Source organism: Hevea brasiliensis, chromosome 1, assembly GCF_030052815.1.
Source record: "Hevea brasiliensis isolate MT/VB/25A 57/8 chromosome 1, ASM3005281v1, whole genome shotgun sequence".
Classification (NCBI taxonomy): domain Eukaryota; kingdom Viridiplantae; phylum Streptophyta; class Magnoliopsida; order Malpighiales; family Euphorbiaceae; genus Hevea; species Hevea brasiliensis.
Window position 1 is genome coordinate 44,835,334 of NC_079493.1, and position 16,116 is coordinate 44,851,449.

The 16,116-nt window shown below is 35.1% G+C and overlaps 1 protein-coding gene across 1 annotated transcript in view; it reads right to left on the reverse strand.

Moving 5' to 3' along the window:
• Window positions 1-3,120: 3,120 nt before the first annotated feature.
• The window catches only part of LOC110656515 (E3 ubiquitin ligase BIG BROTHER-related), a 35,853-nt gene continuing 22,857 nt past the window's right edge, over window positions 3,121-16,116 (reverse strand). The window contains exons 4-7 of the mRNA XM_021813345.2: window positions 5,210-5,251; window positions 5,007-5,128; window positions 4,827-4,935; window positions 3,121-3,557 (exon numbers count right to left, since the gene is read on the reverse strand). Of these exons, the coding sequence (XP_021669037.1) occupies window positions 3,510-3,557; window positions 4,827-4,935; window positions 5,007-5,128; window positions 5,210-5,251 (321 nt within the window). The 3' untranslated portion in view covers window positions 3,121-3,509. The remainder of the gene's footprint in view (window positions 3,558-4,826; window positions 4,936-5,006; window positions 5,129-5,209; window positions 5,252-16,116) is intronic.

Below are 16,116 nucleotides of genomic sequence, written 5' to 3' on the forward strand. Positions count from 1 at the left end.
TCAAGCTCTTTATTTGGAACTGGAGTAGAAGTTGAGGCTTCTAACCTAGCTTGCAAATCTTTTAGGGCTTATATAAACTCAGCTCGGTTGTCTTGAGACTCTTGTTGATTTGATTTTGTAATTTGAGAAGGTTTTGAAACTGGATTTGATTTTTTGAAAGTTTTTGGTATTTTGGAAAATGGATATGAAATGTTATGTTGTTTAGCATACATTTCAAACCAGTCAAAGAAAAGAATATAAACTTTATGCTGATATATAAAGTCATAATATTCCTTTTGAATTTCTTTCCTTTGATCATTGAAATTTTTGAAAAACTACATTTGCTTTTTATGATTTTTAGGAGAATAAAAATTATCATGCAAATATTATTTGTCTACTTCAAATTCTTTTTCAAGCACATTAAGTTCATGGTTTACATTTTCTGTAATGGCTGAAAAGGTAGGTGAAATAGGTTCTGACTCTGTTTGGGTTTCAACTTAAACAGACTCGTTTTGTAAATTTTTATAAACTAGATATGGAACATTTGTCGAGTAATCTACGTTTTATAAAGTGAATCTAGGTATTTCTGAAGTAGAAAACCTAGAAGAGCTAGGTAAATCTGAGGTAGAATACCTAGGCTGAATATTTTGTATTCCAATCAGTTTTGTAATAGGCAAATTAATGACATAAGGTATACAAGACACTCTTTCTATGTCTATAGTACTAGATGTTGAGGAATCATTTGAAAACCTAAGGCTTCTGTTAAAGCTAAGGCTGAATCTTTCATCGTCATACTGAGTTATTTGCCTTAGTTGAATGTTTGGCTTAACTATTTTTGAAGATTCTGGTTCTACTGCACCTTCTAAGACCCATTCTTCTGGCAGGGTTATGTCCTTCCATTGGATAGATCTAGGGATTACGGTATTAGATTTTGTAAGATCAGTTTGTAGAAGCAAAGTTTCTCCTCTTTTACTCTGAAACTTATGTTTTGTAACAAAAGCAAAAACCATAGCTTTATAATGGATTTTGTAAATCAGTGCGAGAGGAATAGATCCAGCAAGCATTTTGTAATTGTGGGTTTTGATTTGTAAGACAAGGGATTTTGTAATATTACTGTCGTTTAACGAAACAGTAAAATTTGAATAGCAATCAAAAGAGATTGGTCCATTACACAAGCTAGACTCTACTAAACTGAGTAATGAGTCCTGAAAGTTTATGAACCCTAGTATATTTAAGAACTGCTAGGATTGTGGTGTTCAATCCTTCTTTTGTAAGCGGTTTAATTTCAACTTGAACTAAACCTATGTAGATGTATTTGTATTATTTTTCACGGTGTTTTTATAAGAATTTTTGAGATAGAAGAGAAATTGTCTCAAAAGGTTTTGTAATCTGAAGATCTCTCTCTTCCATTTTGATTGTGAAATCAGTTTTGAAAAAATTAAATTTTGTAGTTTGATAGATTTGATCCTTTTGTACTTTTGGAATTTCCTAATTATCTATACATTTTTCAAAATTTTCAATTATAATTTCTTCACTATTAACTATCTTTCTCGACTCAAAGGACGAGGTAGAAGAGTTTGAAGAAGAAACAGTCCTACAGAAAATAGGATTCATATTTAAAGAATTTTTCTAGGTTGATCTTTTGAGTTAAGTGAGGTAATCGCCAAAGGAATCACTGCCCTAAACAAACGCCTTCACTCGGCTAACAAAGATGAGATTTACAACCCAGGCCTGTTTACACCTCTAAAAAAGCTGTTTTATCACCTTAAGATCATCTTACCAACCTCTCAAAAATGTTTAAATGTGAATCCAAATCTTAAATAGAACATTTCCCCCCCAGGCTCTGATACCAAGGACACAAAGGGATCGAAAAGGGAATAAGCTAATAGGAAAGAAACTACAATCTAAATCTTGAACAATATATAAATAACTAAAGAAATAAACAAAATGTATAAGAAAAGAAAATCTTCAGAAATGAAAATTAAAAATGAAATATATATTAATTTTTTAATTTTCATTTCTGAAGATTTTCTTTTCTTGTACATTTTGTTTATTTCTTTAGTTATTTATATATTGTTTAAGATTTAGATTGTAGTTTCTTCCTCGTTAGCTCATCCCCTTTCGATCCCCGTGGATCCTTGGTATATATATATATATATATATACACACTTACATTCATTTTCTGTCTTGTATTCTCATGGAGCCATTTCGCCTACTTTAAATTGAACAATCACGAAAAATTAAGAGCCAAGTTGACCATTTCGCCTACTGTATGCCTCATGAAACAGATGCATACCAACTATGCCTCTGATAACAAGAAACAGCAACCTATCAGTGAAAATTCAACAAAACTTAATTAACGGTATGTTAAACTAATATCATTAAATTTAATATATATATATATATATATATAAACAACTATTTATTAAAGATAATATTTAAATATTCTTTATGAAATTTAAATAGACTTTCATTAAAAAATTTGATTGGAAATAAAGTTACTTCATCATTTAAAGTCCAAGACACTCAAATCCTTTTATAGATAGAAACAAACTTCAGTAGCTAAATTATTACTCGATTAAAATAGAAAATTTAATACGTGATTTTCTACATAACTAAATTATACCTAAGTTAACCATATATAGAAAATAAAAACTCATGAATCTCACTGTAAAAGCATATATATATATATATATTCCACCTTCACACTTTTTTATGTTTAGATTACTTTACATAAAAATTATCCCTGAAAAATGATGTTTTTAATTGTCAAATGATTTCCTATCATTTTACCACAATTTTTTGAAGCACCAATTAAAACCACGAAATTGATGATGTTAAATGATTTAAAATCTTTGTATTCTCATATTCTCCTTACAAAATTCATTTTCAGAAAATTAGAAATATTAAATAAATTTATAAGATAAATTTAATAATTAATTAAAAAAATATATTTATAAATTAATATTTTATTTAAAATCTTTAAATTATTTATATACATCCAACCGTAATAAAGAGTATTTTAATAATTTTCATATTTATTTTACCATATCATACCATTCAACCAATCAACAAAAATGTATTTTAATAATTTTTATATTTATTTTACCATGTCATACCATTCAACCAAACAAGAAGAGATTATTAAACTATCAGGTATTATAATATCTTTTCAAACAAGTTAACAATAAAAATCATACCATACAATGCGATATGTATAATACATTGATAAACCAAGCTGCATTCAATCCAAATAATCCAAACAAAGGGAAGGGGTTACAGTCAATTCAAGGAAGAGCATGAAAGGATCTTCAATTGTAAAAAATATAACATCTTCATTTGCAAAGCTAAATCGGTAGGTTGAGTGAAATAAACGGAAAATGCACTCGGTTCCTGCTTTTGCACTACATAAAATGTCAATATACCAATTATAAGGGCGGGGATAGAAGATTACAGCATGCGCACATTGATTTTTCCATGTGCATCATGAAACTTGTGATCTGCAAAGCAAGAAGATGGTCCAACAAACACTAGCTGTGTCCAGAAGTGGAGACCTCTGTGCTGCAGACGGGGCAAACCTGCAGTTGCAGAGCAAGAACGTTCATATACATTTTTCACATCATAAATTAGTAGGATATGATTTTGGAACAAGATTGGCAAAGCAATTTAAACATATAATTGGAACACATAGATACGTAATGCAAATCCAGAAGAAATAAAGAAAATATCACATATACAAAATGACAATAACATTTTCATTCCTACTGCCAAACCCAGGAAGTTGGTCTGATCACAAGCAATTAGGAAAATCTGAGGTCTATATATAAATTATTTTTACAATGATTTGCAGTATCTTTTCAGCAACCTATATATACTTGAGTGACAATGTTCAATGACAAAAAAGTTTGTTGTTTAATCCACTACAAACATCCAATAATGAAAGCAAATAAAACCACCCAATAAATGGTTGATTTCCATCATCCTACTACTTAACTACCGCGCATTGGTAGGCTACGGCACCAACCAATTTTACTGCAGATTCAACCATGCAAAGTGATTAAGAAATTTTATTCTAGGCAAAAAACACATGATTAAGAAATGAAATGACACTGTTAGATTTGTAGACAACCAAGAAGCTCAGAATGAAAGAAATAGGTTGCCGCAGTAGGTAAACCTGTAAAAGTGGAACTGCGAATTCTCAAGGGAAGCACTCACTTCCCAAACTTGGATTTTTTCAAGCTAGTAATAACACTTTAATTTAACCCAAGTGCTTGAACTCAAAAAAAAGGTTAGAATTTCACAACAAACTAATTTTGCATTTGTTTTCACAACAATGGCTGGGTACTTTATACTGTGCAAAAAAAGAATCACAACTCTGAATTTTAATTAACAGTTTAAATTGTATTATTTCAAAAAAAAAAAGGGTTTAAATTGTATTAACAAGACATTGAGATTGTTATACGTGATTGTCAAACCATTTAAATTTTCAATCACTAAGGTATCCATATAACCAACCACCAATAAATTGGGATTAAAAGCTTTAGTTGAGTAGCATATTCTCTGGTAGCTGAGAAAAGGCAATTGCGAGCATTCATGTCCCAGAGCAAATCTCACCTGTTTATATTATCGAATGATGAAAAATATCCAAAAGCCTGACTTTGGGGGGTGGCGGGTGGACTACAGATTACTAGGTGCAGCTAAGTTAATAGGGTCCCAGAATTTCAGTCCATCAGCAAGGACTCAAGATTAGCAAAATAGAAGCTACCAACTATGCTTTCTAAGAGAAGACTAGGAAGAAAGAAACCTGAAAGATAAGCAGGTACTATTATATTACAAAGGACGCATACCTTGTTTATTTTCAACCAATCATTTAGGCACTCTGAATGGTAGGAATGTTTGCAAGAAAGCACAGTCAGGGTGTCACCATCATCGTAATCTAAACGACATATGACACAGCTGAAAGACAACCACAAAAATTTATTAATCACATAACTATTATTAAGATAAAATTAGGCATTTGAACTTACGAATCATTGCTTCCATTCTGAATGCTTCCAGCCTCATAGTTTACTGAAGGCAAAGAGGCAATTGTATCAGCTGAAAGCCCTCTACTCTCAGTTCCAACAACTTCACCCAATGCAAGCAACTCCTGGAATCATTGGAAACATAACATGAGAAATAAATCAAACAAGAAGCTGGACTAAAAGCAACAGACTGAAGCCCAGCTTACCTCATATGAAAGTTCATCTGGATCAACCTCCTCCCATGCATCCTGCACATTCAAGAGGAAATAAAAGAGGGTCATATGAAGACAACAGAATTAAGCAGGGGAAACAAATGATTTCACATATTCTGGACAAGGGCCTGTTTGTGTACATTTTCATACACATACACACTTCTCAAATAAAAGCCATGGGCACCCTTAAGCAGCAACCACTTTGGATAAAAGGCGATAAGATGGTGTTATACCAATAAAATGCTTCTGACTCACATGCAACACTAATAATCTTAGAAATTGAAGGATTAAATCCTAAGTATGGCCATTGGACAGGTAGACATTTTTTTCCCGTGGAAATTACAGTGGCACCAGAAAAAAAAAAAACAAAAGAATAGTGCATGCACCCCCATACGAAGAAACTTACGGATGTGACAGGATCCTGTTATTATAATAATAAGAATAGGAGCTGTAGGAATGTATAAGAGAATATATTGTATAAGTAAGATGTGATCTGTTATGGGCAGTTGTCAATAGGGGGAAATAACTGAAGTTGTTAGGGAAGTCAGACTTAATTGTAACAGTTGAGAGGCTGTCTATAAATAGAAATGTAATCTGAGAAAGGAGGCAGTTCTGATCAATAAAGAAATTGTCGTTCTTTCCTCATCTATTCTTGTTCTTGTAGGAATCCCGTGTTTCATTCCCCATAGGAGTGTTTCATTCACTATAGAATTTGTATGTAATTGTAATTACTTTCTTTCTTTTATGATAGTCTTCTAGTCTATCTAGATTTCCTATTAGATCTAAAATCATTGTATATAAATAGGAGGAAGCGTACAATGTTTTTATATATAGAAAATATAGAATTTTTCTCTCCAAAATACCTAGTTCAACATAGTATCAGAGCTGAGCCATTTATTTTTGGCGTGACACACTGTTCACCCAAAGTTAGGGCTTTGCTAGGGTAAGCTTCTAGGCACAATCACAGAGGGAGTTGGTTGTCACCACCCATCCTAGGAGGAAGGACAGCCATCAATCGGTTTGTCCCTGGCAAACCAACATCATATGCGCCGTTTCAAGTCTCGCTGCCGTTCACACGCGCCAGCCAGTGGACCTATTTTTGGGCTCCTTTTTTGGCTGAATCCTCCTCCGGCTGTCTTCCCAAGGTTTTTTTGCCTCTACCCAACTATTTCCACCCCTTGGTTTGCACCTTTGATCTCTCGATCTCTTTTCTCTTTCACTGCCATTGCTTTTTTTTTTTTTTTTGGGGGGGGGGGGGGGCACAATTTTTTGCCGTTTCTTTTTGGCTTATTGTTTAACAAATGGCCGAGGGAAAAGACTTAACTGAAACAAGGATGAGCCCAATAGGTGACAATCCTTCTCTACAAATTAGTCCCGTAAAACTTGATGGTACTAACTATCTTGCATGGTCGAGATCTTGCTTGTTATTTATTCAAACTGGAGGACTACAAAGATATGTTACTGGGAAAAAAACAAAACCAAAATCTGGTAGTTATACTCATAGTCAATGGGAATTAGAGAATTCCCTTATAATGTCTTGGCTAAGTAATTCAATGCAACTACAAATAGCCCATGGATATTTGCTTTTAAATAGTGTTGCTGCAATCTGGAGTGTTGTGTCCCAAGCTTATTCCCAAATGAGCAATGACGCACAGATCTATGAGATACAAAACAAGGTTCATAATACAAAAGGAGGAGAGATGACCATTGCTCAGGTTTTGGCTGAATTGAGTGGTTTGTGTCAAGAACTGGACTATTACCAAGGTTTTGAGGCCATCTGTACTGCTGATGTTGTTAAATTCCAGAAGTTGATTGAAAAAGAACGAATCTATGACTTTCTTACAGGACCGAATATAGAATATGATCAGATTCGGGTCCAAGTGCTAGATACCCATGCCTTCCCCAAGGCCGACTTATTCGTATGTGTAACAGAAGGAAAGCTGAAGGAGAGTCATGATTCACTCTATATCTACTGAGAAGTAATGGTTTGTAGCTGCTTCCTCCCATGAACAGTCACATAATGATCCATCAAATAAGAATCATCTACATTGTGATTATTGTGGGGAATCCCGGTATACAAAGGAACATTGCTAGAAGTTACATGGTTGCCCATCCAAAGGGCGTGGAGGAATCGGACAGGCTCAACAAGACCACAAGCAAATGTATCTGAAACAGTAAGATTTTCTGAAGACCTTGCTCCTACTGCCACCACTAGAATCCTCTCCAGTGAAGAAGTACAATCCCTAAGGCATTTGCTGTCACAGCTGGAACCTCTTCTAATTTTGTTAAATCAGGTAATGCTTTTCTTGCCAATTTTAAAAAATCTCTTTAGGTTATAGATTTTGGAGTAAACAAGCACATGACAGGTTCTTTTGAATGTACTCCCACTATAAATCTCACTTCAATTTTACATGTGTCCAGTTTTCCTATTAATCTTTTATTTGTTAGCTTTATTACTAAAGCCCTTAATTGCAAAATTAAATTTTTCCTCCCTATTGCAAATTTCAGAAATTGAAAATAAGAAGAATGATTGGCAGTGGTAAAATGCAAGATGTCTTGTATTTGCTGGACGACACTATTGGTTTCTCAAATCCTAAAGCTTTGCTAGGAAATTCAATAGGAGCTGATCAGGAGATCATTTAGTGGCATAGGAGATTAAGACATCCTTATTTTTCAACCTTAGAAAGGTTATATCCCATTTTGTTCAGACACTGCAAATCAGAATTATTAGTTTGTGATGCTTGTAAATTTGCTAAACACATAAAAAATTCTTATCAATTAGAATTTCTTAATTAGTGTAAATTAGCTGTAAATTAGAATATAATTAGGAATCATTATATTTATTAGTTTCCTATTTAGTCCTAGCCTTTGTGTATAAATTAGAATTCTTATAAATCATTTTTGTACAAAGAAATATAAAAGTAATTCTCTAAATCTTCTACATGGTATCAGAGCTATGCCAAAATTTTTTGGCGTCAACAGTGTAGTTCTAGGTAGTTTTTTGTGGGTCAAGCTTCTACGCCATTCTAAGGAGGGAGGTGGCTATCACCACCCACATGAGGAGGAAGGACACCAGCCGATCGACCTACGCCGGAAGTCCCGCCGCTGTCCTGTGAAGCATGTGAGCTCACGCGCTTCCAAAAGCCTCGCGTCATTCTTCACGCACCGGCGCGTGCACCCTTTTTTCGATGATTTCTCCAGCCGACGACTTCCCTTGTCTGGCGCGCCCCTGACCAACGTGTTTCCACACTTGGTTTGCGCATTTATTTTTTTTTTTTTTTATAACTTTCGTTGCCCAGTTTCTTGCTTTCTGCATCAGTACCTATTCCTTTAATTGAAAAATGACTGATGAAAAGAAGGAAACCTCTGAAACAAAGGCTAGATTTGTCGATGATAATCCCTCTTTACAAATTAGTCCTGTAAAGTTGGATTAAACTAATTATTTGGCATAGTCTAGATCCTGTCTACTGTTCATTCAGGCTAGAGGACAGCAGGGGTATATCACTGGAGATAAGAAAAAGCCAAAAAGTGCTAGTTCTACTTACAATCAGTGGGAGTCGGAGAACTCTCTTGTTATGTCATGGCTCATCAATTCTATGCAACCTCATATAGCTCGTGGATATTTACTGTTAGACAGTGCAACTACCATTTGGAGTACTATTTCTCAGACTTATTCTCAAGTTGGGAATGATGCACAAGTTTATGAGCTTAGGAACAAGGTTCATGAAATAAAACAAGGTGAGTTGACTGTTGCTCAGTATTATGCGAAATTGAGTGGTCTATGGCAAAAGTTGGATTTTTATCAGGACTTTCAAGCTTCATATCCGGCTAATGCAGTTAAGTTCCAGAAATTGATTGAGAAGGAGCGCATATATGATTTTCTAGCTAGGCTAAATGTGGAGTATGATCAGATTCGGGTCCACGTACTTGGTAAGGATCCTTTGCCCACCTTAAGGCAGACATATTCTTATGTTCAGCAGAAGGAGAGCAGAAAGAGTGTCATGATCAATTCTACAGTTGTTGATAAAGCTGGGCTAACTGCTAACTCCTTACAAGAACAGTCACGTGATCCATCAGATAAGGATCACTTGCATTGTGACTACTGTGGAAAATCCTGGCACACCAAAGAACAATGTTGGAAACTGCATGGCCGCCTAACTAAAGGGTGTGGAGTAAAAAGGATGGGCTCTGCTAGACCACAAGCAAATGTATCTGAGGCTGTCAGTGTTTCTGAAGATACTGCTATTACTGGGATTGTTTCCAATGAAGAGGTACAGACTCTAAAGCGATTCCTGTCACAGCTTGAATCACAATCCACTACAATTGCCTCTTCTAACTTCGTCAACTTAGGTAATGCTTTTCTTGCCAATCATAATAATTCATTTTGGGTTATAAATTCTGGAGCAAACAAACATATGACAGGCTCTTCGAATAAATTCATATCCTATTATTAATGTTCAGGCAAAGAAAAAGTCTGCACTGTAGATGGATCCTTATCTAACGTTTCTAAAACACGTTCTGTTAAATGCATTCCTACTATAAGTCTTAGTTCTGTCTTACATGTGCATAGCATTTTTATTAATCTTCTGTCTGTCAGTTCTATCACAAAAGCTCTCAACTGCAAAATTAAATTTTTTTCCCACTCACTGTGTATTTCAGGAATTGATAACAGGGAAAATGATTGGCAGTGGTAGACTGCAAGATGGGCTATATTTATTGAATGATTGTGTTGATCAGGCCATGTTCGGACAGTCTATGGATGCTGAGGAAGAAATTATCCAGTGGCATAGGAGACTTGGACATCATTCATTTACTGTTTTAGAGAAACTTTATCCTCTTTTGTTTAAGCAATGCAAAACTGAATTGTTAGTATGTGATGCTTGTGAATTTGCCAAACATACTAGATAATCATATCCTACAATAAATAATAAGGCTTCAGTTCCTTTTATGACTATCCATTCTGATGTGTAGGGGCCTATTCAAACTGTGCCTTTATCGGGTTATAGATGGTTTGTGACCTTGATTGATTATTGCAGTAGGTTAACTTGGGTATATTTGATGAAAGGAAAAAATGAAGTATTTTCATGTTTTCAGCAATTTCACAAAATGATTAGCACCCAGTTTGATGCTCATATTAAAATACTGAGAACTAATAGTGGCACAGAGTATATGAATGTAGTTTTTCAGGTATATTTTACGTCACATGGAATTTTGCATCAGACTTGTTGTGTTTAAACTAGTGCTCAAAATGCAGTGTCTGAAAGAAAAAAATAGACACTTACTTGAGGTTGCTAGGTCTCTTATGTTTACAATGAATATTCCCAAACCTTACTAGGGGGATGCTATTCTTTCTGCTGCATATCTTATTAACAGAATGTCACTCCGGACTTTAGAGTTTAAGAGTCTTTTAGAGATTTTGCAAAGTAAAAATTCATATATTGTTCCTCCAAAAGTCTTTGGTTGTGTTTGCTTTATTCATCGGCCTAATAGGGGGAAGTTAGAACTTCGAGCCCTCAAGTGTGTATTTGTTGGTTATTTCAGTACTCATAAGGGGTATAGGTGTTATCACCCTCCTACACGAAAATATTTTGCGAGCATGGATGTTACCTTTAGGGAATCTGAATCTTATTTCCATCCACCTCTTTAAGGGGAGCATAGGAAGGAAGAAGATGTGTCTTTCCCTTCTTCTTTGTCTTCTCCTAACTTTCAAGTTCAAAGAGAAAATCTGGGTTTAAAGCCTATACCGAATAATAATACTCGGGGGGGTGGTCACCTAAATCTCAAGGGAGACTAAATAGATCAAATTTGAGAATCTATACTCGGCGGAACAAGACAGATATAGCCATCGAGCAGGAGACTACTGATCAATCAGAATCTCTAGATTCAATTCCTGAACATTCTGAGGTATGTAATGAGTCTCCTTTGGATCTTGAAGAATCTAATTTTAATTCTCAGTCTACTTTTCCTTCTTTTGATAATGATATTAATATTCCTATTGCTCTCAGAAAAGGTGTTAGAACCTGTACTAAACATCCCATTTCTAGCTTCATTTCCTATGATTCTTTGTCTCCATCTTATAGAGCATTTCTGTTGTCTGTTTCCTCTGTTTATATCCCACAAGATTGGAAGAAAGCATGTCTTGATCCAAAATGAAAAAGGAGATGAAAGCTCTGGCAAATAATGAGACATGGGAACTTGTTACTCTTCCACCGGGAAAAAAACCAGTTGGATGCAAGTGGGTGTTCACTGTGAAACATAGAGCAGATGATTCAATTGAAAGGTACAAGGCTAGGTTAGTAGTTAAAGGCTTCACACAGACGTATGAGGTAGATTACTAGAAAACCTTTGCTTCTTTTGCTAAAATGAAAACCATCAGAATTTTACTATCATGTGTAGTAAATCTTGAGTGGGATTTGCAACTGTTTGATGTAAAAAATGCCTTTCTACATGGTGATTTGAAAGAAGAAGTGTATATGAAAATTCCTCCATAATTTGAGGATGAGAAGACCAGAGAAAAAGTTTGTAAATTGAAGAAAGCACTGTATGGCTTAAAATAGTCACTTAAGGCATGGTTTGACACGTTCAGTAAGGCTATGGTTTCCTTTGGATACTACCAAAGCAATGTTGATCACACATCATTTATAAAACACTACAAGGGTAAGATCACTCTGCTTATTGTCTATGTGGATGATATTGTGGTAACTAGTGATGATAGGGAAGAAATGGCTCATCTAAAGGAGCGACTAGCACAGGAGTTTGAAATCAAAGATTTGAGAAGGCTAAAGTACTTTCTTGGAATAGAGGTTGCCAGATCAGATAAAGGAATCTTTATTTCTCAAAGGAAGTACATACTGGATCTGTTGGAGGAAACAGGAATGCTAGATTGTAAACCAGTAGAATCTCCCATTGAAGCAAATCACAAATTGCAAGCTGAAGTTGGGGAATCAGTGGATATAAGGAGATATCAGAGGTTGGTTGGCAAACTGATTTATCTTTCGCATACCAAACCAGATATAGCATATACAGTGGGTCTAATGAGTCAGTATATGCATGATCCTCGTGAACCTCATTTGGAGGTTTTTTTCGCATCTTGTGATACTTAAAATCTGCACCTGGGAAAAGACTTCTTTTCTCAATGCATGGCCATCTTCAGATTAAGGCCTTTACAGATGCAGATTGGGCTGGATTTCTTGATGATAGGAAATCGACATCTAGTTACTGTACTTTTGTTGGTGGTAATTTAGTTGCCTAGAGAAGTAAGAAGCAAAATGTGACAGCTAGATCTAGTGCAGAGGCTGAGTTTAGAGCAATAGCTCAACGCATTTGTAAACTATTGTGATTACGAAAGTTGATGGAGGAATTAAAATTGCTGGAAGCTAGTGGTTTGTCCTTGTTCTATGATAACAATGCTGCCATCAGTATAGTTCACAATCCAATTCAGCATTATCGAACCAAGCATATAGAGATTGACAGACACTTTATAAAAGAAAAAGTTGTCAATGGTTCCTTAAGTATCTCTTACATAGGGTCGAAAAACCAGTTAGCTGATATGTTCACTAAGGGACTAAGTTGTAAGGGGTTTCACACCCTAGTTTGCAAGTTAGGCATGTGCAACATACATGAACCAACTTGAGGAGGAGTGTTAGAATCCCTTAATTAGTGTAAATTGACTTGTTATAGATAGTTTGTTACTTTCATTGATTGTTGTACTAAATTAACTTGGGTTTATATGTTAAGAGCTAAGAATGAAGTATTTTCATGTTTTCAACAATTTCATAAAATGATTTGCACCCAGTTTGATGCATATGTCAAAATTCTAAGAACTGATAATGGGATAAAGTATATGAAAAAAGTTTTTTAGTCTTAATTTAGATTCACATGGTATCCTACATCAAACTAATTGTGTGAATACTAGTGCACAAAATGGAGTGTCTGAAAGGAAAAATAGGCATTTACTTGAAGTGGCTAGATCTCTTATGTTCACAATGAATCTTTTCAAGTCTTACTAGGGGAAAGCTATTCTTTCTGCAGCATATCTTATTAATCGAATGCCCCTTTCACACACTAAACTTTAAGAGTCCTTTGGAAGTTCTTAAAGGTAAGAGTTCTTATATTATTCCTCCAAAAGTGTTTGTGGATTATTCTATAACACAAAAAGGGTATAAGTGTTATCATCATCCTTCAAGGAAATAATTTTTTGATCATGGATGTCACCTTTATGAGTCTAAGATAAGAGTTGCAAATATGAGAATGTTAAAGTGGATGAGTGGCCATACTAGACTAGATAAAGTCCGTAATGAGAGTATTAGAGAAAAGGTAGGAGTGGTGCCAATTGAGGATAAGTTGAGAGAAGGGACATTAAGGTGGTTTGGTCATGTGAAGCGTAGACATACGGAGGCTTCAGTTAGACAAGTAGAGCACATTAGGTTAGAGGATTGAAAGAAAAAAATGGGTAGACCTAAATCGACCTAGAGTAGAGTAGTACACCATGACCTAGAAGCATTACACATTTCTGAGGATTTAACCCAAAATCGTTTAGAGTGGAGAAAGCGAATCCATATAGCCGAACCCAAACTTTTGGGATATAGGCTTAGTTGAGTTGAGTTGAGTTGAGTTGGATGTCACCTTTAGGGAACTTGAACCCTATTTCCAATTACTTCTTCAGGAAGAGAATAATAAAGGAAGAGGTTACTTTTCATACTCCTTTTCAGGGGGAGATTCTTAGACTTGAACCTAATCTGAGTAGTGAAGATAAGCCAATTGCTCCTCAACCCACAGAGAAACTTAATAGAATGGATTTAAGAACTTACACTTATCATGATGAGACAGATACAGTCATTAAGCATGATACACCTAATCACTCAGAATCCCTAGATTCAACTTCTACACATCCTGAGCCTGCAAAATTATGTGAAAAGACTCCTGATACTCAATTTAATTATAATTCTTCTGTTGATGATCTTGATATACCCATTACTCACAGAAAAGGAGTTAGCACTTGCAGCAAATATCCTATATCCAAGTTTGTTTCTTATGATTCATCTCCTTCCTATAAAGTCTTTGTCTTATCTATTTCTTCTGTTTCTATCCCACATGATTGAAAGAAAGCATACCTTGATCCAAAATGAAAGGCTGCTATGGTAGAAGAGATGAAGGCTTTGACAAATAATGAGACATGAGATCCTGTTAGTCTTCCACTGGAAAAGAAACTGGTTGAATGCAAATGGATATTTACTGTGAAACATAAAGCAAATGATCTATTAAAAGATAAAAGGCCAGGTTAGTGGCAAATTACTCAAACATATGAGGTAAATTATTAAGAGACTTTTGCACCTGCTGCACAGATGAATACTGTCAGGATCTTGCTGTCATGTGCTGTAAACCTTGAATAAGACGTACGGCAATTTGATGTTAAAAATGCTTTTTTGCATGGAGATTTAGAAGAGGAGATATACAAGGAGATGCCTCTAGGATTTGAGGATGAAAAGACCTAAGGAAAAGCCTATAAATTGAAGAAGGTATTATATGGCTTGTAGCAGTCACCAAGAGCACGGTTTGATAAGTTTAGTAAGGCCACGATTTCCTTTAGGTATCATCAAAGCAATGTTGATCATACCCTATTTATGAAACATTGTAGAGAGAAGATCACACTGCTTATTGTCATGTTGACGATCAAGTTATAACAGGAGATGATAAGGAAGAAATTGTCCATCTGAAGGAACGCTTGGCCCAAGAATTTGAAATTAAACACTTGGGTAAATTAAGGTACTTCCTGGGAATAGAAGTTGTCATATCAGACAGAGAGATTCTTATTTCTCAAAGGAAGTACATATTGGATCTCTTAGATGAGACTGGCATGTTGAGATATAAACCAGCAGAATCTCCTATTGAAGCTAATCACAAGTTGCAAGCAGGAGTTGGGGAGTCAGTTGACATAGGGAGATGTTAGAGGTTAGTTGGGAGATTAATTTATCTCTCTCATACTAAACCAGACATAGCCTATGTTGTAAATCTAATGAGCTAGTACAAGCACAATCCTTGAGAACCTCACTTATAAGTTGTCTTCCGCATCTTAAGGTACTTAAAATCTGCATCGGGAAAGGGATTTCTTTTTTTCAAAGCACAGCCACCTCCAAATAAAAACTTTTATAGATGCAGAATGGGCTAGATCTCTTGATGATAGGAGTTCAACATCAAGTTATTGTACCTTTGTTGGTGGCAATTTGGTCACTTAGAGAAGTAAGAAGTAGAATGTAATAGCAAGATCCAATGCAAAGGCAGAATACAGAGTTATGGCACAGGGTATTTGTAAGTTAATGTGGTTGCAGAAATTGATGGAGGAAATGAGACTAATAGAAACAAATAGTTTGTCCTCGTTTTGTGACAACAAAGCTGCTATCAGTATAGTTCATAATCCAATTCAACATGATCGGACCAAGCATATAGAGATTGATCGACACTTCATAAAGGAGAAATAGTGGATGAATCTTTAAGTGTCTCTTATGTGACTTCAAAAGAGCAAGTGACCGATGTGTTTACTAAAGGATTAAATAGCAAATCATTCCATAGTTTGGTCTGCAAGTTGGACATGTGTAACATACATGAACCAACTTGAGGGAGAGTGTTGGAATCCCGTGTTTCATTCCTCCTATAGGAGTGTTTCATTCACTGTAGAATTTGTATGTAATTGTAATTACTTTCTTTCTTCTATAATAGTCTTCTAATCTATCTAGGTTTCCTTTTAGATCTAGAATCATTGCATATAAATAGGAGAAAGTGTACAAAGTTTTTTTTTTCATATAGAAAACACAGAATTTTTCTCTCCCAAATACTTAGTTCAACAATTCTCTCTATTTCTCATTCCTATTTCTTCTAGTATCTCATCTCCTTTCCTCTTCATT